The sequence below is a fragment of the Plecotus auritus genome (assembly GCF_963455305.1).
Source record: "Plecotus auritus genome assembly, chromosome: 2".
Classification (NCBI taxonomy): Eukaryota; Metazoa; Chordata; class Mammalia; order Chiroptera; family Vespertilionidae; genus Plecotus; species Plecotus auritus.
In genome coordinates this window covers 14,478,880-14,502,631 of record NC_137771.1, presented here as the reverse complement: position 1 = coordinate 14,502,631, position 23,752 = coordinate 14,478,880, and the positions used below count along the sequence as shown (strand labels likewise).

The window sequence follows — 23,752 nt, the reverse complement described above, 5'->3', positions numbered from 1 at the left end:
ATTATTTTCTGGATTTTGCCAGTTTGATAAATCATTTGAATTTTTTAATATTTATAGTGGTTTGCATTAAGCATGTTTCCTCATATCCTTAATATCTTGGAATGTCCCCTTCACTTTACCTTAATTGAACCTTGGCTTTTGCCAGAGCTTTTGCCCTGTGGTCTTCAAGTGAAGGCTTTCCCCTTCTGACATTCAGTGTACTTCAGGTCCAAAGGGATTAGGATTCTTGTCCTCTTCCTGTTAGCTCATCTAGATCATATTTTTCAAAATTTGCAATTCTAAATGCATGGAATTGATTGAGAAGTACATTTTATATTACAATGTATATGTTTATACATTGGTCTGTATACATTTATATGTAACTGAAACAAAATTTAATGAAACCATATACTTTTACTACTTTACATGATTTAGTCTGATATTTCCTTTTCTATTTCCATTTTTAAAATGCTAATAGAGAGCTACTAAACACTAGCTGTGGTTTAAAAAACACTTTTTTAGAGTATTACTTTCCCTTTTAAAGAAAACCCCACTATTTCTTTACATTTTTGTCATCCAGATATACTATCCTTTCCCCTTCAAGCTGTCATCTGTTGCTCTTCTGGTTTCAGTTTGTCTTATTAATTGAAGGTTGCTTCTGGCTCACAGTCTTCCTCTTCTGTCCTAAATTGACTTACTCTTAGTACTTTCACCATAGAGGCATCATCCAGTACCCTAGCCTCCTAGTTTTATGACCACCTCATCTTCAGTCCTTTACTTCAGCTCCCCCACATGCAGATCACATTCTGGAACTTGTTGCCCCACATTTAGCCACTCCGGAATTTTTTACTTCTAGCATCCCACATTGTAACCACTGCCACTATTCTATATAATAATCCTATATAATAAAGGGCTAGTATGCAAATCGACTGAAAGGTGGAATGACTGGTCGCTATGATGTGCACTGATCACCAGGGGGCAGACACTCAACACGGGAGCTGCCCTGGTGGTCAGGGCGCTGCTCAGCCAGAAACCGGGCTCACAGCTGGCGAGCGCAGCAGAGTTGGCGGGAGCGTCTCCTGCCTCCATGGAGGTGCTGAGGATGTCCGACTGATGGCTTAGGCCCGCTCCCGGAGGGCTCCCGGACAGCGAGAGGGTGCAGGCCAGGCTGAGTGACTCCCCACACTCCCCCCAATGCTTAATTTTCATGCACCGGGCCTCTAGTTTATCATAATTTACCAACTCCTTTCTAGCTTTATATCCATGTATTCATTTTTTCAGCAAGTGTTTATCCAGTGCCTATTAAGTGCTAGTATTGTACTATCTGCTGGGATACAGTGGTGAATAAGAGATCTAGTCTCTGCCCTGTAGAGCTTACATTCTGGGAAAGGAGAGAAGATTCCCCACCAAAATTAAAGAAATGTTTACACATTGTGGTAAGCACCGTGAAGAAGGAAATAAGGGATATTTAGGTAGAGAATAGCTACTATTGGGGATTTGATGGTTATGGAACCCTTTTCTGATATGGTGACATTTCATTCAAGACCTGAAGAATGAGAAGGATGTAGCATACAAAGAGGCATTCCAAGAGAGTAACACGTGCCTGTGTTCTAAGGCAAGAAAGAACTTGGTATATTAAAGTTAATAGAAGGCCAGTGTTTTTAAAAGGTAGAATTAGGGGTAGAATTATATGAAATGAAGTAGGTAGGACTTTTGTAGACCATGTAAGGAGTTTGGATTTTAGTGTATGTATAATGAGATGGTATTTGAAGGTCTTAAACAGGGAATAACGTCTGTTTTATGTTTTCAGAATATTATTCCTATTGCTGTATATATAATGGCTTAGAAAGGGGTAAAGAGTAGAAGCTTTCATAATGTTCAAATAGGAGATTGAGCAGTGGAGATGCAAGAGGTAGATTGGCTTGGAATTGGATAGGGGAGATGAAGTAAAGGAGGAAATCAAGAATGAGTCTTTAATTTCTGGCTTGAGAAACCCAGGAGATAGCACTGTTTATTAAGTAGGAAAATCTAGGGAAGACAGATTTGGGGAGTGGTGGTGCAGTTTTGGACTGTTAAATTTGAAATGTCTTTTAAGTCTGGGGTAGAAATAAAATCTAAGCATTCTTAAGGATATAGATAGTATTTAAGAGTAGGAACTAGCTGGTTTTTACCTAGAAAGAAGATTTATGGAAAGATGAGGGCACAGGACAGACTAGAGGGACACCAGTATTTAGCAATTATTTTTATTCTTAGTAAAAACTAACTTTTAAGTTAGACCCAAGGATTGTTAGTTGTTGAATCTTAGTTCTCTTGGCTTTATATCAATAATTTGATTTTTAAGTTTCTTGATGTAGTATTTTCATAAATTATAAGGTAATGTTACATCAAACCTCTAAAACATTGTAGAAAGTTATATGTCAAAACGTAGAAGTTGCACCTATTGTTTATGGCTGTATCTTTACGACCCCTAAAATTAAAAGGAAACATAAAAATATTGTCCCAAACCTCATATCTATAATGCTGATTAAATTGTTGATTAGGTAATTAGTGAATCATTTTGAGGCTTCTTCAGTTATTTTTTGCTTTTAGGCAAGTGGATTTAGGTCTACCTAATCAGTAGATGTGTGGTGGATGCTTTTGGCTTATATATCTGGCTGTTGGTTTAACAGAGGGTTTGGTGGACGTTATTCTCTATCATCAACCCGATGACAAAAAGAAGAATCGGGGGTTCTGCTTCCTTGAATATGAGGATCACAAGTCAGCAGCACAAGCCAGACGCCGGCTGATGAGTGGAAAAGTAAAAGTATGGGGAAATGTAGTTACAGTTGAATGGGCTGACCCTGTGGAAGAACCAGATCCAGAAGTCATGGCTAAGGTAAATGCAATTGCTTGGGATGGAGGTGTGGTCATCATTTAAATTTTATACTCAGAATGAAGCTCAAAATTTTTTGAGTTTTTTTTTAATATTATAGCTCTTGATTTTAACTATTTAGGCAAGGACCTGTTTTAACATCAAACTTAACAGCCTTTCTTGATATTCAGGAATTTCCATTAACCATTCCTTTTCCTGCTGATTAAACGTGTAAAGGAACTGAAATGAAATCCCTTCCATTAAGTATTTTTATACACACTGAGAATTTGTTTAGTGCTAGGCATTATAAGGAATACAGAGGTTTAAAAAGAAAAAAAAGACAAGTTCTTAGTAAAGAAAGAGGTAAAGTTTGAATTATTATCTTCATTGACCATATTATGACTTTTATTAAATGGCCAGGAATAATTTTATTTATATTTATATCTAATTTTTTTCTCTTATTTTAAAAAGTTTTTCTTTTTTTAATTATCAAGCTTCCTTTAGGGTATTGTCCCTGTGAAGAAAGGCAAAAGGTTTGCATGTTTGCTGTTATATGGTAGTGGCAAAATATGCATGTCAAGTCCTATAGAGGGACCTCGTTTTCCTCTGTCCTATCCTTGCATTGCCAAGATCTTTGCCTGGTAACAGATGGTGCCATGAATCCTCATTCTCAGGTTTTCCTTTGGGTGAGTCCTGGGATTGAAGGGACACATTAGAGGTGCATCTCTGTCCCTTTTAGTGAGTTTTTGAGTATTTTGGTAAATGTCTTTTCCCTTCTCAGGGAGGTAGCAACTTTATGGATGATCATAAGTTAGTGATTAGATTCTTCTGGATGAGAAGTCTGCCTCTAGGTTCTGAGAAGGCAGTCCTCACTCTGATTAGTTTGGAGAGCCCCAGTTTATATTAGTATGATAAATTTTTTGTAGGCAAAAACATCTTTGTGTTAAACAGAAGATCCATTGAGAATGAACCAGAGAGGCTCTCAGATGTGCTGCTCAGTATCTTTTTAACATATTCCTTAAATAGATAGTCCCTTCCTTCCTTCCTTTCTTTCTTCTTTCCTTCCTTCCTTCCTTCCTTCCTTTTCTAGTTTGATTTCAGTTTCACTTGTTCTCCCAGTTGTGACTGGGGCAAAATTACTGAATTTGGATGTGACCTATTTTATTAGGATTGGATAAATATCTTCAGATCTCTTATAACTTTGACTCTACCTTGTAGAAACTGTATTGTAGCCTGTATTGCTTATCCTATAAAAACATTTTAAAAATAGTATTATAGGTATATTACACATTATATGAGGGGAATCAAATCCCCCCAAATTCTAAAGTATAGCTACTAATTTTCTCATCAACCACTTTTCACATACTTCTGATAATCTTTCAGATTGAAATTTACCCTATATCTTTTTATAGGGTTAGAAAACTTCAAATTTTATTCTAGTAACTGTTCTTTCTGCATCTGAAACAAATTTTGGAATGAATAGGTGGCCTCTATAAACTTGAATAATACTGGTTGAATAAACTTGAATATTACTGACTCTTTTATTGTTTTCTAATGAGGGAGAATTTACACAGTAGAATAAAGCTTTTGCTGTTATTTCACTCTATCAGACAATTTATTGAAGATCTTTTGCCAAGTCGGGTCAGTTTTAAAATCAAACAGAACCTAAGCACCTAAATAAATGTATCTTTTTAAATACAGTTTTAACAAGTAATTTTTAAAAAAATATTTTTATTGATTTCAGAGAAGGAAAGAGAGAAACATCAATGATGAGAGAGAATCATTGATCAGCTGCCTCCTGCACACCTCCCACTGGGGACTTGAGCCTGCAACCTGGGCATGTGCCCTTGACCGGAATCGAACCTGGGACCCTTCAGTCTGCAGGCCGACGCTCTATCCACTGAGCCAAACCAGCTAGGGCAACAAGTAATTTTTATATAGTATATTATGGTTTCATTTCAGAAAAAGATAAGGGATCCATGTTTAGTTAAAAAGGAAATCAGTGGAGGCCTGTCTGATGTAGTTATACTTCAGTATTGACAACATTTAGAAAAATAAAGGAGATAGAGGGAGAGATGGAAACAGTTCCATTTTTTTCACCCATTAAGATTTTCTCCCCCATCCTTTCTATTCATATAGCAACACTTTGTTCAGTGGATATGTTTGTTTTTTTGTTTGAATAGTTAATATATTTCCTTAGCTTAGAAATCAAAATTGTATAGAAAGGTATAGACAGAGAAGTCCCAATTCCACCCCTAGCCCCATCTACCATATCTGTATCATACCCCTTGGTTCCCTATAGGCATTCAGTTTTAGTAATCTCTTACTATCTTTTCATGTTTTCTTGGGCAAATACTCACAGATATTGAGGATGTATTCTTTCCCTGCTTTTTATACAAGTAACTTACTGTTTTCACTGATTCATATTTGTTTTATTTACCACTCTATTTCATCAGCTCTAAGGAAGGTATACCATTATTATAAGTACCACTAAGAAATTATAAATGTTGCCAATTAAACTATGACACAGTGCTTATCTGTCACATTTACTATTAAATTGGATCCCTGTTTCAGAAACGGGGGAAAAAAGTCTTAACCAACAATGTATCCTAGCAATCTCTCCATGACAGCTCTTAGAACTCTTCCTTGTTTTTTTGTGTGTGTTTTTGAAAATATAATTTTATTGATTTCAGAGAGGAAAAGAGAGGGAGAGAGAGATAGAAACATCAATAATGAGAGAGAATCATTGATTGGCTGCCTCCTGCACACCCCCTAATAGGGTTCAAGCCCGCAACCCAGGCATGTGCCCTTGACTGAAATCAAACCCAGGACCCTTCAGTCCGCAGGCCGATGTTCTATCCACTTAGCCAAACCAGCTAGAATTCTTCCTCCTTTTTTTCTTTCTTCATTTTTTTGTGTGGTTACATAGTGTTTCATTCGGGAGATGTATCATAGTATATTCAACCAGCTAGACGTTGGGTTGTTCTGGTCTTTTAGGTTGTTTCTGTAGTGAATAAGCTTTTGTCATGTCAGTTGATGCAAGTACGGATATATCTGTAGGATAGATTCTCGGGTAGAATTGTGGGCCAACAGGTAAATGCACCTGTTATTACTAAGATTATTATATTCCCCTCTTTGGGAAGTGGACCAGATCGTTTTACCCTCCTACCAGTGAAATACAAGAGGCCTATTCTCATCCTTGTCAAAATTAGTGTATCGTTAAACTTTTGGATTTTGTCAGTTTGATAACAAACGGTATTTCAAAGCCGTTAAGAGTTTTCTTCTCTTACTATGCATGAGTTTAAGTTTTTACTATGTTTTCCGGTCATTTGTGTGTTGTTGTTTTTTTGTATGAAACATATAATCATGAATTTTGCATATTTTTCTATTCAGTTTTTCTGTTGAGTTTTTTATTTTCTGGATCTCTGATATAAAAGAAAGATTAACTCTTTGTTATATAAGTCATTTGGTTTTTACTTTGCTTGTATTTTTTGCTATGTAGAAGTCATTCATTTATTTATTTTTATTTATTTCAGAGAGGAAGGGAGAGGGAGAGATAGAAATATCAATGATGAGAGAGAATCACTGATCGGCTGCCTTCTGCACACCCCACACTGGGCAATCGAGTCCACAACCCGGGCATGTGCCCTGATGGGGAATGGAACCATGGCCTCCTGGTTCATAGGTCGACGCTCAACTACTGAGCCACACTGGTCAGGTGAAGCCATTTATTTTTTTTATTTTTATTTTTTTAAAATATATTTTATTGATTTTTTACAGAGAGGAAGAGGGATAGAGAGTTAGAAACACCGATGAGAGAGAAACATCGATCAGCTGCCTCTTGCACACCCCCTACTGGGGATGTGCCCGCAACCAAGTTACGTACCCTTGACCGGAATCGAACCTGGGACCTTTCAGTCCACAGGCTGACGCTCTATCCACTGAGCCAAACCGGCTTTAGCAAGCCATTTATTTTTAGTAGTTGAATCCATCACCCTTTTATAGTTTATAGATTTATAGTTAATAAATTTTGAGTCACAAAGCCTTCCCCAATGTGTGTTATAAAAACATTATTTTCTTCTAGCACTTCCCCATCATCCTTGTGTGTGTGTGTGTGTGTGTGTGTGTGTGTGTGTGTGTGTGTGTGTGTGTATGTGTGTATGTGTCTATTTGGAGTTTATCCTGGCATATCGTGTGAGATGTGGATCTGACTTTTATTTTTATCCAGATTAACACTACACTCATTGATTAATTTAAGCATTATGGTTGTTATATCTGGTAAGGTTAGTCTCTAAATTTTTTTCTTATCTTTTTCCTGGCAATATTTGCTTATTTTTTCAGATGAACTTTAGAATCAGCTTATCCAGTTCTACTAGGGCCGTGGTCGGCAAACTGCGGCTCGCGAGCCACATGCGGCTCTTTGGCCCCTTGAGTGTGGCTCTCCCATAAAATACCACGGCCTGGGCGAGTCTATTTTGAAGAAGTGGCGTTAGAAGAAGTTTAAGTTTAAAAAATTTGGCTCTCAAAAGAAATTTCAATCGTTGTACTGTTGATATTTGGCTCTGTTGACTAATGAGTTTGCAGACCACTGTACTAGGGGAAAAAAAAAAAACCCGGAAAAACATGTTTAAGGGAGACTTAGGGACCATGCAAAATTTGTAAGTTAACTTAGTAATAATTAATGTGTTGGTTTTTTGAAGGTCCTATTTACAATGTTAGGCACTTTAATTATAGGACATGAGAAGGAACCAATATTTATATAAATCGGTAACTAATATCTGAATCATTTTGTTGGCAATTTTTATACCTTCTATCATAGCACTTAATGTTTTAGAGGAAAAAAGCCTATGCCATGAAGATAGGAAGAAATACTTTAATGTAAGACCAGCTATAATTAAATAGCCAATGCCAGTTTTTTATATTTGTTGTATTAGGTGAAAGTTTTATTTGTGAGAAACTTGGCTACTACAGTGACAGAAGAAATACTGGAAAAGTCATTTTCTGAATTTGGAAAACTCGAAAGGGTGAAGAAGTTGAAAGATTATGCATTTGTTCATTTTGAAGACAGAGGAGCAGCTGTTAAGGTAGAAATTTTGTTTCTTGATATTTGAATCTGCTATTGAAACTTGATAAACATATGTAGTGCCTTTAAAAATTAAAATAAAATTAGTTTTCAACTTTGCCGAACTCTGGAACTTTTTAAAATATATATATATTTTTATTGATTTCAGAGAGAAAGGGGGAGGGAGATAGAAACATCAGTGATGAGAGAGAATCATCTATCGGCTGCCTCCTGCGCACTCCCTACTGGGGATTGAACCATGGCCTATTTCATGGGTCCATGCTCAACCACTGAGCCACACCGGCTGAGCATCAGCGCCATCTTTAATGGGTGAAATTTCTAGTTTCTTTTTTCTCTTGTTCTCCATCCTTTGGCAGTAGTGGGAACTCATGACACTAATAAAAGCTTTTCTTTTTTTGTACTTGGGAAGATGGATCCAAAATTCTCAGTGGCTCAGGCTTGGTTCTTTTTCTACATGTTTTATTGGTGGAATGAGTGGTACCACCTTTTAGTTGATCAGTTTTCTTTCTTGTCCAGGATACTGCTTTTTTTTTTAATTGTTGACAGTATTACCGATGTCTCCCATTTTTCCCTCCTTTTCCCCCCTCTACCCAGCTTTTCTCCACCCCAGGCCTTCTCCCAGGGTACTGCTTTTAAATGTGCCTTGTAGAAAATCTTTGACTATTTAGAATTGATTGGTTTGCTTTTTCATGGCAGCTAATTAATTAGACATTATTGCTTATAAAATTCACAACTCAGTACAGAATTTAATGTATGCCTTCTGAAATTGCCAATGGTATCAAACATTGATAACTAATAAGTTTATACCTTCTAAATAGTCCTTTGATTCAGTTGGTATTAAATAACAGGTCCATAAAAACTGGTAGGGTGGTTTGCCAAACAAGTGTGTAAAATTACAAAATTTTTAGCTCAGCAGCTGGGAATCACATTCATTGCTATGGCCAGGTGAGCGAGTAGATGCTCTTTTTCAGCAGTTGCCAACCTTTCGGACCTCACGGACCACTGGTTGGCGACTGCTGCTCTATTCTGTTGTTTAGACCAGGAAGCTTCTGTAGCCTCATTTAGTTTTAGCTGAAGTAGCCAAAAGCTAAGGTGGTAAAGGGAGAAAATTATTATCTAGAGAAGGATGGATTTGACTGGATACTTGTAAATCACTAAGTGCTCTTTATGGATAGAGCATTTATGTATGTCTAAAGAAGAAATGGTTGTATAGGGAAATAGAAAAACTGTGGTGAGGTGATATTTTGTTAGAGTCACCTGAACCTTGAAGCATGGCAGAGGCTATTAGGTGGAACAACATAAATAAAGGACTAGAGCATAGAATGCTTTTGATTATTGTCCTCCAGGTGAGTACTTCATTAGGTCAGGCTTTTTCTGGGCTGTGCTTTTGTTTAGACAAAGTATGTTCCAGATTAAGTGTTGTGAGGGAAACCTAGCCTGTGTTTGTGTCAATTTCTTGTTGAATTTCACTGCTAATCTTATCAGTGACCTCATTTGTGTTTTGCATTCTTAAATTTTTTTTTATTTAAATATTTTTTAAAAATTCTTTATTGTTTAAAGTATTACATATAGTATTACGTATGTCTCCTTTTCCCCCCATTGACCTCTTCCTGGCCATCCCCATCCCCCAGCACATGCCCTCACCCCCCTAGTGTCTGTGACCATTGGTTATGTTTATATGCATGCATACAAGTCCTTTGGTTGATCTCTTATCTTCTCCCCCTTTAAAATTTTTATGAAAGAACAGTGTAAGACCACCTACATGTTGAATGCTATATATTTATTTAAAACTTGGAATCCTGAAAAGTTTGTGATACTGGCATCTTCCCCATGTGTGGATTTGCCTCTTTAGTATGGCTAAGCATTGAAGAGTTAGTTATTTGGAATTAAGGAACAGCAATAGGTGACCCTTTTACTTTTTTAAATATAAGAGTAGGGCATCAGTTTTGTGCTCAATATTATTTACATATAAGAGGGTGAGATTGAGGGAAACAGGTACTTCCATTATTTTTTTATACTTTGTGGCTAGATTCAACTTTTGCAAATTAAAATATTTAAATTGTTTATTAGTGTATTAACTGGCACAGATATGCTTATGTAGTTGTGTTTTAAAGTATTACTTGTAAAATAAATTTATTTTTCTAATTCTGTATAGGCCATGGATGAAATGAATGGCAAAGAAATAGAAGGGGAAGAAATTGAAATAGTCTTAGCCAAGCCACCAGACAAGAAAAGGAAAGAACGCCAAGCTGCTAGACAGGCCTCCAGAAGCACTGCGTGAGTCTGCATTTTAGTAAATACATCTTTGAACAGAGAATAACTTGATAGCGGAGATCAGGTTAATAAAACAAAATCAGGAAGAGTCATGAAGTAAGCTAATTTGTTTTTTCTTTTCTCCCTTCCCTCCATTGTTAGGTATGAAGATTATTACTATCACCCTCCTCCTCGCATGCCACCTCCAATTAGAGGTCGGGGTCGCGGTGGGGGGAGAGGTGGATATGGCTACCCTCCAGATTACTATGGCTATGAAGATTACTATGATGATTACTATGGTTATGATTATCACGACTATCGTGGAGGCTATGAAGATCCCTACTACGGCTATGATGATGGCTATGCAGTAAGAGGAAGAGGAGGAGGAAGGGGAGGGCGAGGTGCTCCACCACCACCAAGGGGGCGGGGAGCACCACCTCCAAGAGGTAGAACTGGCTATTCACAGAGGGGGGCACCTTTGGGACCACCAAGAGGCTCTAGGGGTGGCAGAGGGGGTCCTGCACAACAGCAGAGAGGCCGTGGTTCCCGTGGCTCTCGGGGCAATCGTGGGGGCAATGTAGGTGGCAAGAGAAAGGCAGATGGGTACAACCAACCTGATTCCAAGCGCCGTCAGACCAACAACCAACAGAACTGGGGTTCCCAACCCATCGCTCAGCAGCCGCTTCAACAAGGTGGTGACTATACTGGTAACTATGGTTACAATAATGACAACCAGGAATTTTATCAGGATACTTATGGGCAACAGTGGAAATAGACAAGTGAGGGCTTGAAAATGATACTGGCAAGACATGATTGGCTCTAGATCTACTACATTCTTCAAAAAAAAACACAAAAATTGGCTTAACTGTTTCATCTTTAAGTAGCAATTTGCTGCCATTTGTATTGGGCTGAAGAAATCATTATTGTGTATATACTCAAGTCTTTTTATTTTTTCCTCTTTTCATAAATGCTCTTGGACATTATTGGGCTTGCAGAGTTCCCTTATTCCGGGGATTACAATGCTTTTATTGTTTCAGGCTTCATTTTTAGCTTCAAAACAAGCTGAGCACACTGTTAAATCATGATTTTGCAGAACCTTTGGTTTTGGACAGTTTCATTTTTTTGCATTTGAGATAGATTACATAGGAGTATGGAGTATGCTGTAAATAAAAATACAAGCTAGTACTTTGTCTTAGTAGTTTTAAGAAATTAAAGCAAACAAAAATTTAAGTTTTCTTGTATTGAAAATAACCTATGATTGTATGTTTTGCATTCCTAGAAGTAGGTTAACTGTGTTTTTAAATTGTTATTACTTCACACCTTTTTGAAATCTGCCCTACAAAATTTGTTTGGCTTAAACGTCAAAGCCGTGACAATTTGTTCTTTGATGTGATTGTATTTCCAATTTCTTGTTCATGTAAGATTTCAATAAAACTCAAAAATCTATTCAAAACATTACCTATTTCAAATTCAATTGTGTCCTAAAACATTATTTTATTCGTAATCCTTGCAAGGAATAATTGTTTTCAAACTATAACTGCCTATGTGAGTGATCAAATTTATGCAAAATTTCTTGTCTATTTTAATATGTATTGTGGCTATCAGACTGAGGCTTAGTCTAAATTCTAGTATTTATTCCAAATAGCACTTCATTGATTGGTGTTCTCTCATAATCTCTTAAATTTTGAAATTTTATCCTTATTTTTATAAAACAGGTTCAATGGCTTTTGAACATTCTTGCAGGCATTGGATAATTTATGTTAAATAAAGTGGGATTAGGGAACCAGACTGCAATTTATTTTGACCCACATTATTTCTATAAAGGATAATTTGTTGTCTGAAGGCCTTATTTGCTGAATAAGTGAATACATATGTAACAGGAAAAAATGTTAGTATTGTGGTGTCAATTGCACTACGGATGAAACTCAAGTTTTAGTATACATGATCGGGACTGCCACTTCAGTTCAGGAATATGATTTGCTATTGCTATGTAAATTAGTTTTGAGAAACACAAGCCTTACAAGAGAGGCTTAAAAATATCTAGTAAACATACTTCTGACTTTTGGTTAACACCTTTTTTTTTAACTATCCCTAATGGCCAAAGTTTTTGTTGGCCAAGTCATAATGTCTCTTTCCCTGTTTCCTTTAGAAATTCTGATTTATTGTAATGGCCTTTTTGCTTGAGAATAAGAGGAACAAAAGAATCTAAACTTTACAGTACAGGACAGTCTGGATTACTTTCAAATTACTGCAAAATTTTCCCTTCCGTTTTGTTCTTAGGTGGATCTAACTGTTTTTAAATTATAAAAACAAGCCATTGGGAAATAATTAAAAACAACACACCTTATTTTGTGTTTTGTTTCTATTTGGTGTCTATTATAACAGTAGCGCTAGATTTCAAAATTATAAGCCACTTAATTTTTTACAAGTTTGATTAGATTATATTTTGGGTTTCGAATAAGAAAATATTTCTTGATGAAAGTTAGTGTATCTTTATTTCTCTTGAAAAGTGTACTTATTACATAGTACAGTAAGTTAACTGGCCTTATTAATGTTCCTATTTTTTTTTATAAACTGATAAAGGAATTATATAGTCTGTTTTAGAGTAGTTTCAGGTCAACATGGGTATGTATTTGATAAAGCTTAGATCTAGTTGTGTTGATGTATTTTAATGCCCATGTATAAAAGTAAAGACACCGAAAATTCTTTAAATACTGCTTTTAAACTTCGAAAATACAACTTGAAGCTCATTATAAATCTAAATTAGACTTGAATAAAACCCTGATTTTTCTTGGAAAGAAGAAAGGATCTAAAAATAAAATTTGAGTTGTTTGTATTTCTTAAAAATTAGATGGTACCAGCTACAAAGTTACCATGAAGGAAATTAGGACTTGGAATAAAGTGATGCTTCCCCCACCCATCCTAAAATATAAAACCCCAGCAAAAACATAAGAACAAAACTTGGGTTCCATATCAAATCCTTTCTTCGATTGCAAATTACATTTTATTCTCACCAATTAAAAGTGTATCTATAGAAATGTTCCTCTAATATTGTTTTATAGATCCATTTATTTAGCAGTAAAATGAAACTTTATAAACATTAAGTCTCACTTTAGAGCTTTTACCTTGTCTTTGTAAACTATTGCTATAGCAGCATTCAGAAAAAATAGATTCAAAGCTCAACTTTTCACAGAAATCTAACAATCTAATATCTAAATCTGAAAAATGTCCATTGAGGAAGGTCTTTATTCTAGATTTGCATTCATTTTTGTTTTTAATAGGCACAAATTATGAGTTCTGGGAAATTTGATTTTCTATACTCCAGTCATCTTTTTGTTCCCCAACCTAATTCACTTGGTTTTATTTATGAGCCTGCTATATTAATGTGTGTTAGGAAGTTTTTACTTTATAATGAGATAGACTTCTTTGTAGTTACCCTCCTGAGATTGGCATAAATAAACCCCTCCCCCATAATGGAATGCTAATTTTTATTTGATCACTCATTTATAGCAGTTGCTTAAATGTATGTATATGACATTGTTTTAATTTTTTAAAAGCAAAAATGTTCTAATAAGTTGCCAGATTTTTAATAAATCCACATTTGGTCAATTAATATGAAAATTAAGTTACTATGGTTCTGAAGTTAGTTTTTTTAAACAAAAGAGTTCAGCATAATTTTTCAGTTTTTTTAGTTCCTGTGGTTATTCTGCATAAGAAAGCCCAATGCTTTCTATTAATAAATAATTTTTCTCTCACTTGACTTTGAAATCTGACTTAGACAAACCCTCTTTTTTAAAAAGGTCAGAATGCATCAAAATAAATTATATATTTTAAATTCCAAAAGAGAAGGGATATAAAATTCTATTCCTAGCGAAAAGCCATATAATATTCTTGAAACTCATTACATCATTTGCCTCCTGCCCATTTGGATAATCATACCTACGTTTTATTAATTGTGTATTATTTGTAAAACCAAACCCTTCCAGTAAATACTTGCTATAAGGCTATTGTTAATTTTAAAGACTCCTTATTATGTTAAAATTTGCTGTTTTGATTTTCCAAAGATAATTTTATTATACTGAGCTATCCATTATAATCAATCAAAGTAATGTGGAAGAAATAGTAATATTAGTGATATCATTAATTATGTGGAGTCTCTTAACTGAGGAACTATGAAAAAGCCTTATAGAAAGAGTGCACTGGATTTATAAGTGTATTTATGTTCCTCTAAGAATGAGAGCTTCTGTTAACTTAGTTGTTCAGAGTAAGCAAGTGGAGTAGTGGAGTGGATAACCGACTAGAGAATCCAGAATGACAAATCCATTAACCAGTCATGTTTACTTTTGCATAGAAGTTGGTTGATTAGTTCTTATCTTTGAAATGCAAACACCAAGCTTTAAAAATATTGCATACTTAAAGCACGGGTCGGTAATTTAAATATAATTCTTAATTTGAAGTAGTTACTGTTAATCTTTATAGAAAAGTTTTCTTTTAAAATGTGTATACATATATATATTTTTTTTTTATTTAGAGGTTACCAGAAGCTCTGGGTTTTTTGTTTTGTTTTTGTTTTTTAATCATTTTCAGATGTTATCCAGAAATCTGCAAGTATACTTTTCCTGTTTTAACTCCTTCCTTTTATCACCTGACTATCAGGGAAGCGAGGTTGAGGCTGCCCTGACCTGACATGTCATGATGTCGACTTGCTAGGTGGGGTTCGCTGGGGACGATAACCAGTGGAATTGTTGGTAAGAACTTTTTTTTTCCTATTTTTTTTTTATTAGTAGTGGGGCATTAAGTGTGGGAGAATGCCCATATCCTATAAGTGGGCATTTATGTTGGCCTTATAGAAAAATAAGACTTTAAATAATTTTGTTCTTAATAGGAACATATAATAAGTACTTCATGCTCTTTATTCTCAAATTGGTAGATGAGCAGGAAAGGCCTACAGTATGAAGTAATGAAATACTCAGGGTATTATTTTAAGTGATCAGAATAGACACTTCATAAGATAGATTCTAAATAATGTCTCTTGGCAAGACAATAAATTTGCTTTATTTTACTGTGATTTCAAACAATCCAATATCTTCGTTACATTTACATTTTTATTTGGTATATTAGCATATAATGCATCTTAAGGGATGTTTATTGCAAACTAATATTAGTAAAATTAGGACGATGTTGATAGAATGGAGGTGTTAATCACTAAGAGAAATAATTTTTTAAAATCCTCCAAAAGAAATCTTAACATTGTAAAATGAAACTTAAAAGTTTTAGCTATTTGAAAAACAGTAGTTTATTCAGTATAAAGATACATTTGATATAACAACTTTGTGTCAAGAGGAAAATACATAGGTGAAATATTAGGACCTTGAACATAGCAGAAACAAATTAATCAGCAACTTGTGTTTCATTTGAAACTCAGGAAAGTTGATAGGATTAGTAGATATTGGTAGAATTAAGAGTCAATTTTTAGATTAGTGCTAAATATTAAAATCTTTCATACTCATTAGGGGATTCCATTAAGGTAAAGTATAAATTGAGGAAATTAAATTTAATAACTAGGCATTTCTGACCATACCATCTAAAAATGTAATATAACGTAAGTACTGATTGAAAATAATTTTGGATTTTCATGCCTGAAGAATCTCCTCACTATTCTTACGCCTTCTTTGTTGGTTGGGTGTATCAGTCCAGGAAGAATCTCCTAGGTATTAAACATGTGCTAGTTGGTGTCCTGAATGTAAACCCTTATCTCTAAGCTTGATGTAGACTAGCTGAACATCACTGCAGTGAAATACTTGAAGAATTTTAGCGATTGTGTCATTATGTTAAGGTACTTGTTCTCTTCTGACACATTTTATACATGTATCAGTGGTAGAAAAGATCAGAGTATAGAACTTTAAGATTGCACTTAATACATACATTCCTCAAATATAAATAAGGGCTTTCATTTTATATAGTAACTTTATCAGGATCCCATGAACATCTTATCTTGATTTGTCATTTGGACAAAAGAGACTTCTGTAGCCTGTTCAATTGTACTTCAATGATGCCTATTATGATGTTTAGCACTATATTACAAGGCTATTTCTATAATTGAGCTGAAAGCTCCTGCAAACATTATGTTGCTGATACGCATACAGTAACATGAGAATATTAAAATAGAAACATTTATAAGACCATTTAATCAGCAGTTTAATAAAAATCATGCTTTTGGTACAGCGTTCAGGTACCATAACTGTATTGGAATATTTGTACAATGTTAAATATTTTTAATAAAATTTAACATGTTCAAAATGTTGTGTTGGTGATTTTGGGTGGTGTGTGATGGGTTCCATTATACAAATCAAATTCAGTAGTTCTGTAATTGAGACATTTGAAGTCAAATGGATTTCCTATCTTCATTTGGACACCTGTTCCATGGAAGGCAGTAAAGAAATAGGACTGAAAGGACTGACATAAAGGAGGTTTATTAAAGTGTCAGGAAGTAGCTTTATTGGAGTTTAGAACTAGGTCTACCGATAGGGATGTTGGCTTTGGCATGACAAGGCTGCCAATAAGATTTTTCTGATGAAATTGTGGCATTTCCACATTAGAAATGATCCTAGAAAACATACAGAGGTGGGCAGAGGGAAACATTTGTATGATGCTTTCAGTAAGCATTTTACTGCCCCAGTGTCCTAGACCAATTGACATGACATGCCAGCAAGTGAAGGAGGTGATAAAGGAATATTTGAGGAAGGCTGTGTTTGGACGCAGCAGCAGGTAATAACTTCAGTGTATAAGAAGTACCATATAGAGAGAGCCCCCTCTTTGTTTCTTACAGTAAATTTTATGAAGGTTTCTCTTTTCATGCTGATTCCCATTCTCCTGAAGATAGACTTAATACAGTAGCTTTTATTTTTACTTCTTTTCCTTGGGGTGTTCTTAGTTCCTTTAGTCAAAAGAGTAGAAGTCCTGCAATTTAGAATGGAAATCTACTTGAAGTAATGTGCTCATTTCTTTGCAGACAGTACCAAATAACAACAAAGATTAAGGAGGAAGGTGATAGGAACCTAATGATTTATAAACAAATTAAAGGAACTCTTCATAAGGAGTAGTAACATAGTGTATCTTATCTTTTTTGAATGAAAACTGTTAAATAGCCTTGGAGAAGAAAAAGTGATTATTGTTTTAAAATAAAGAGTAGACAAAATACTTCCCATTGGCCAGTATTTTCCAGAAAGAGTTTACTGTTTTTGTTCTTTTCCTGTTGTCCCCAAATCAAAGGTCACTCACTGAGACAGGAAGAAATATTTTAACAGAAATAATCTAAACTTGGGCATCTTTAGGTGTTGGTAGAGCTGGAGATGGAGCAGCTTGCAGATTTGTGGTGTATTTTTTCCAAAAATAAAGGGGTTGCTTCTGACAAAGATTTTAAACTTAGGCTCTATTGGTGTGTTTTTGCTCTACCTAAAGCCCTGAATTTATTTAGTTAATTTTTAGAAGTAAGATTTTTATTAGGTATTTTCCTGTGAGGTGTATTATATTCACATAAGGGAATATCTTTTGCCTATAGCTATGAAAATCACATTTCTATTAATTTAGACTTGAAATTTGTGACTGAAATCATGATCATGTATAGACATTTTCTTACAAAACTAATATAAACAAGAAGAGTTGGGAAGGTTTTTTTTGTTTATTTCTTTAATCTTCACCTGAGGACATTTTTTCCATTGATCTTTAGAGAGAGTGGAAGGGGTTGGGGGGGAGAAACATCAATGTGTCTACACGTGGACTGGTTGCCTCCCGGATACTCTCAACCCAGGCCGGGGATCGAACCTGCAACCGAGGTATGTGCCCTTTACTGATGAGCGAACCCCCAACCCTTAGGTCCACATTCCAAATTGGCCAGGGCAAGAACGGTTTTTTTATTCAACTACATGGTTAATATTGTCTTGTCATACTGAAACTTTTCATGCTTCCTGTTAAGAAGTAGAACCTTACCAGATTAAACATATTTGACTATAAGCTATATACAATTTGATCTACAACCAACAATAAATATTGTTATTGAACTTTTTAAATCATGAAGAGTAATGTAGGTATTATGTTTGTTAGTTGTAATGTCATTTCTATTTGACTTTCCAAAATGGGGGTGGGAGGATCTAAATGAGACCATCTATATTGCATTTATCAAAATAATTTTGAAATAACTTCTGGTCATTATTTTAGTTTCCTAGTTAAACTATTTAGGTAACAATTCACCATTCAACAGTTTTCTCAAACTTTAATGTGAGTGGGAATCCCTGGGAGATTCTGTTTAAAAAAAGATTCTAATTCAAATGACTTGAGGTGAGGCAAGAGCCTGCATTTCCCACAAGCTCCTAGTGATACCATTGTTCATGACTAGGATAGGTTAAGTATTTCACGTTTTGGGGGAATTTCAGAATATAGACCTTAGTAGAAAAGGTATGGATCAAGGTAGTCTAGTTGGATCTAGATGAAGGTTTTTTAAATTTTGGTAAAGGCCACCTCAAAAGTTACTAGTGTTTAGGGTCCCAAGGGAAGGGTAGGAACATACTCTGCAAGAAAATGAAATTAATTTAGAAAAACAGGCTTTAATAGTTTTAGGGAATTGGTGGAAAATAACAATAGGAAGGAAAAAGCCCAAATTCAGGTCACTGAGGAAATGTCACGGCATGTTTACTTAGGCATTGGATCAGAAAACAAATTACAACAAAAGTCATAAAAGATAAAAATAGTTACTGAAAGCTCAAAAAGTTAATAGGTTACTAAAAATACCCATGTGGTTTTTTTGTTTTTTGAAATCTCTTTGCAGAAAAAGTTAACATTCATTAATTAGAGCAAATTAAGGAAGAATATCATTAAATGACTTTAAAATAACATAGAGTAAGATAAAAAGATGGGAAATGTTGAAGAATAGAAATAGCAGGTATATCCATTTTTATGTAAAAGAGCTAGAAGGTAGTCCCTGATAGCTGATAAACTATCTGATTTCCCATTCTAAAACTTTTAATTTGAAAAATAAAAATATAGATGAAGTATGGAAAACATATGCTCTGCTGTTTGCCAATGGTAGGTTAATACATATACTAACTATGCTGTGAGTCCTCTACCAGGCACTGTGCTAAGGAACTGCTTTACATTCTGTGTATTGTGTAATCATCAACCCTGTAAGGTAGGTGGTATTGTCCCTATTTTACATATGAAGAACTCAGAAATTGAGTTAAGTCTTTTGTTATATAATACCTATAAAGTGGCAAAACCAGGGTTTAAAACCTGTTCTGCCTCAAGTATATGTACACTCTCAATTATTGGATTAGAAATAGGCCTAATTAATATGAGGTTAGAATTAAATGTTAAATTTTATGTTTACTTCAAAGCTCTTTAAGTTATGCCTGAAATAAAGCCAACCTAATCTGAATTTAGAGTAAAATAGTTTTGTTCTAAATTAAAGTGTTTTTGTGTGTGTTATGTTGATAGTTCAATTGTCATTTGTTTTTCTTCCATCGTTCATTTATAAAAAATGTAGGCCCAAATATCATTGGATTTTGGTCTCTCAAGACAGCTTTTTTTTTTTTTTTTTTTTTAACCAAGTAAGCCTATACTTGATTTGGAAAGGGGTGCCATGTTCCAAATGACTTAAAAATTTTAAAAGTTTTAATTCCACATATTTTATTCATGAAACTCAAATTTATCTTCATTTCTGAGTTCTGTCTATATTAGTGTTTAAGCATTTTTAAAAGTGTTGGTTTGTTAAGCCTTCTCTATCATTTAATATTTGATTTCAGCTCTTCTACATGTCTCAAGGACATAGTAGAAGAGTTTCACTTATCAGACCTGAGTGTGTGTGTATGTGTGTGTGTGTGTGCGCGTGCGTGCAAGATGCAGAATTACACATAAAGAAGCCATTATGCTTAGCCATAAACTTGGGGGTGTGGAGAACCCACTCTCCTTATGCATTCTTAGAGAAAGTGTTATCTTTCCTGAGACAGAAAGAAAGGTGGTCTTGAGACATTTTTAAAAAATAATGCTTTAGATTACTCAAGGTATTTTCTGCTCTGTTACATAAAAATTGAGCTGTACAGTAAAAAATATGTCAACAAACATCAGTATTTTTGTTAAAAGCCTATTCTTAAGGATTGTAATATCTTGCTTCTAGAATTCTGTGTAATTTGGTTCATTGCTTACAATAATGGACATTTCAAAGTAGAATCAGGAATTCTCAGTACTCACCAGTTCTGAATTTAAGGTCACTGTGACAATATTGTGACACATATTATGGAGGAGCTGAAGGCTTACTATTTACCATGCCTAAGCTCTCAAGTCATTTCTTTGATTCAGTTAGTCTGGCTCTAAGAAAACTAGCTCTCCTTAATAAACTTTTCACAAGGTTGGTTTTGTTCTCTGTATACTAAATGTTTGCCAGATGGAGATTATTTTTTTAAAAAGACACATATATTAAAATGTATTTTTATTGGTTTCAGAGAGGAAAGGAGAGGGAGAAAGAGATAGAAACATCAGTGATAAGACAGAATCATCGATTAGCTGGGTCCCACACACGCCACACTGGGGATCGAGCCCACAATCCCCGCATATGCCATGACCTCATCGTTCATAGATTGACGCTCAATCACACTAGCCAGGCTAAAAATACACATTTTATTTATTTCAGAGAGTAAGGGAGAGGGAGAGAGAGAGATACATCAATGATGAGAGAAAATCATTGATCAGCTACCTCCTGCATGGCCCCTACTGGGGATTGAGCCCGCAACCCAGTCATGTGCCCTTACCGGGAATCAAACCATCAAACCATGTCCTAATTGGAGATTATTAATGATGTGAAATATTACATTAATATGACTAGCCAATACTTCCTAAAATGTCATTATTGCTCTTTTAACCAACATTTGTATAGCAGTTTTAGTATTTATATTGTATTTTGGAAAAGCAACGATAAATGTTTATGACAATTGCTAGTTTATTTCTCCACAGTGTGAGCTTTGAGTATGATAGTAGGAATTACCAGAAACTCCTATCCTGGGTTTTGTCCTTGAGAAGTGTTATAAAAGCAGTTAACTTTATGTTTTTTTCAGAAAGAACAGTATTATCTTGATCAACCTGTTAATACTTAGGAAGGAATATCATTAAAATGATTGATCTTGTACATCATTAACCAAATTTAGATAGCTAAAAGTCAGCTACTTATTGAAAAGGTTACATTTAGTCCATACCTAACACCAAGAATTGATATGTCATTTCTTAATTTCACAACCATGGAGTGATTTATGTTTCAGGAGTTAGGAATACAAAATTAGTAAATTATGATCATTACCTTCAAAGAATTTTGAGGCGATAATAGATTTATAAATAGTAATGATAATCATCAAAACCAACTTCCAGAAACACCATTGGAAGTTTGAAAAGTGTTCTGGCTCCTAATAAAACACTGTTATGATCAGAATACATGACTAATATGTATGATTGAGATTACTTCTAGAGAGCAAACGAGTTTATAAAATGTAAACTATGATTTTCTTAACTAAAGTTTAGTGTACACTGGATGGGTATATATATGTGTGTGTGTGTATATATATATATATATAGATATATATAGATATATATATATAGATATATATCTTGATTTTAATAATTTTCACCTGTGCAGTTCAAATTTAAGTTAAAGAAAATATTAAAAAATTAAGGTTGGGTGACTACGAATCTGAAAGAACAAATGTAAAGGTAGGTTTCCTTATATTTTTGTCTATTTTTTCAGTAGTGAAAACTTTAAGCCTTTAAGTCAGAAACCCCCAGGTAAGGTTGGATTAATGAGCAGTTCTTTAAAACATTTTTTCCCTCCCTGACATACACATGTTGCTTTATTCAAGTGGAATAGATTTACTAAACAAATGTTTTTCTCCATTCCCTATACCTCATAAAAATTCTTGAGCCCAAGCCATTTCATTTTCCATTATGTCTTACAAACTGGTTAGTGTCTGATATTACATTTTTTGTCAGCAGTGTCATAGAACATTAATATATTTGATAGGAGTGACTGCTGGTATAATTTAGAAAGGAAAGATGGATGGCAATAGCTCTTAAAAAAAAAAAATCCCAGGACTACGTGTCTCACAAGAATACATGTTTTAACCCAGTGGCTAGCCTTTCACCTTTTCATCTGTATTTTTTATCCATGAATATTTTCTTTTTAAAAAAGTTTTAAGATGTGAGGGCCATCTAGCTGCAGCATCTGTCACCCATTGATCACCAGGGTTGATTTGGCTGATCTGGCTGGCTAGGTGGGTGTCCCCTTATCAATCCGTGTGCCTCTCCTAAAGCTGCGCCATTAGTGGAAGAGGATGACCTTCCCTCCAGAGGATGGGTCTTTGGTCAAGAGTATACGAGTAGCTGTGCTCCTCTGCTAGAACCTCCAAACAAGCTCTCAGGATCTGTTTGTAGGAGATTGTAGACTAGTCAAGCTTCCAAGACTCCAGACACATCCAAATGAGGTGCTGCACCTGGCAGTCTGCTTTCCTAAAAAAAAAGTTTGAAGGCCTATAACTGCCAGCTGGAACTTTTAGTCAGCAAGAGAGAACTGAGGTTAATGTGTTGAACTGGTTTTAATTTCAGTCTAATTTGATGGGAGACCTAATACTGAATATTTCCAATGGGATGTCATTGCCTTAAGTTATTTAAACGTATTTACTAACTCCGTGGAATAAGTGCAGATATGGAAACAAAGATACAGATACTTTGGTTCAAGGCCTCCTAACTAGAAGTGGCAAATCTGGTATTAAACTGGGTGGGTGTGATACCAGAGCTCATATTTAGCCACCCCGCTACTGCCTTCTGGATTTTACTTGCTCTGTGCCAGTGGTTCTCAACCTTTCTAATGCCGCAACCCTTTAATACAGTTCCTCATGTTGTGGTGACAGGTTCTACAACCGCTGCTGTAGAGCCTAAGACCATCGGAAAACACAGATATTTACATTACGATTCATTAACAGTAGCAAAATTACAGTTATGAAGTAGCAACGAAAATAATTTTATGGTTGGGGGTCACCACAACATGAACTGTATTAAAGGGTCGCGGCATTAGAAAGATTGAGAACCACTGCTCTATGCAGTCTTACCAGGTACATGACATTAGGCATCTTTGAAATACTGGATAACTGGCTTATTACTAACTGGTTAAACTAGTAGTTTCCAAGCTTAGAACCATTGGTGGGGCCAAGAACTAGTTTCAGAGAAATAAGAGCAGAAGGATTGTTTTATAATAGGAAGATTAATGATAGCCTCTGAAAAGCTCAGACTTTCCTTTTGTATAGAAATGTGCTATCATTGTAGCCTCTGTTAATTGAACAATGCCCTTCTTAAACCTGTTTACAGTTTTTCAAATTACTCTTTCTTTGTACTTGTGATATTTGTCACAAGTTTACTACACATGTTGTGATTTGAGATTTCCTTTTACTGGTTTTAAAACATCTAGTTAGAGTGTTTCAGGATTTCTTTTAAATGACTTAATAAAATGGAGCCAGGCTGTGGTATTTTACCTGCAACCGTTATGATTTTACACGGAA

The 23,752-nt window shown here is 35.0% G+C and overlaps 1 protein-coding gene across 3 annotated transcripts in view; it reads left to right on the top strand.

Annotated features, from left to right (window-relative positions):
- HNRNPR (heterogeneous nuclear ribonucleoprotein R) overlaps positions 1-11,621 on the top strand; it is a 37,835-nt gene extending 26,214 nt beyond the window's left edge. For all 3 annotated transcript variants that reach the window (XM_080655685.1, XM_080655687.1, XM_080655686.1), the window contains 4 exons: positions 2,649-2,854; positions 7,765-7,914; positions 10,069-10,190; positions 10,329-11,621. In XM_080655685.1, the coding sequence (XP_080511811.1) occupies positions 2,649-2,854; positions 7,765-7,914; positions 10,069-10,190; positions 10,329-10,941 (1,091 nt within the window). In that variant the 3' untranslated portion in view covers positions 10,942-11,621. The remainder of the gene's footprint in view (positions 1-2,648; positions 2,855-7,764; positions 7,915-10,068; positions 10,191-10,328) is intronic.
- Positions 11,622-23,752: the final 12,131 nt, after the last annotated feature.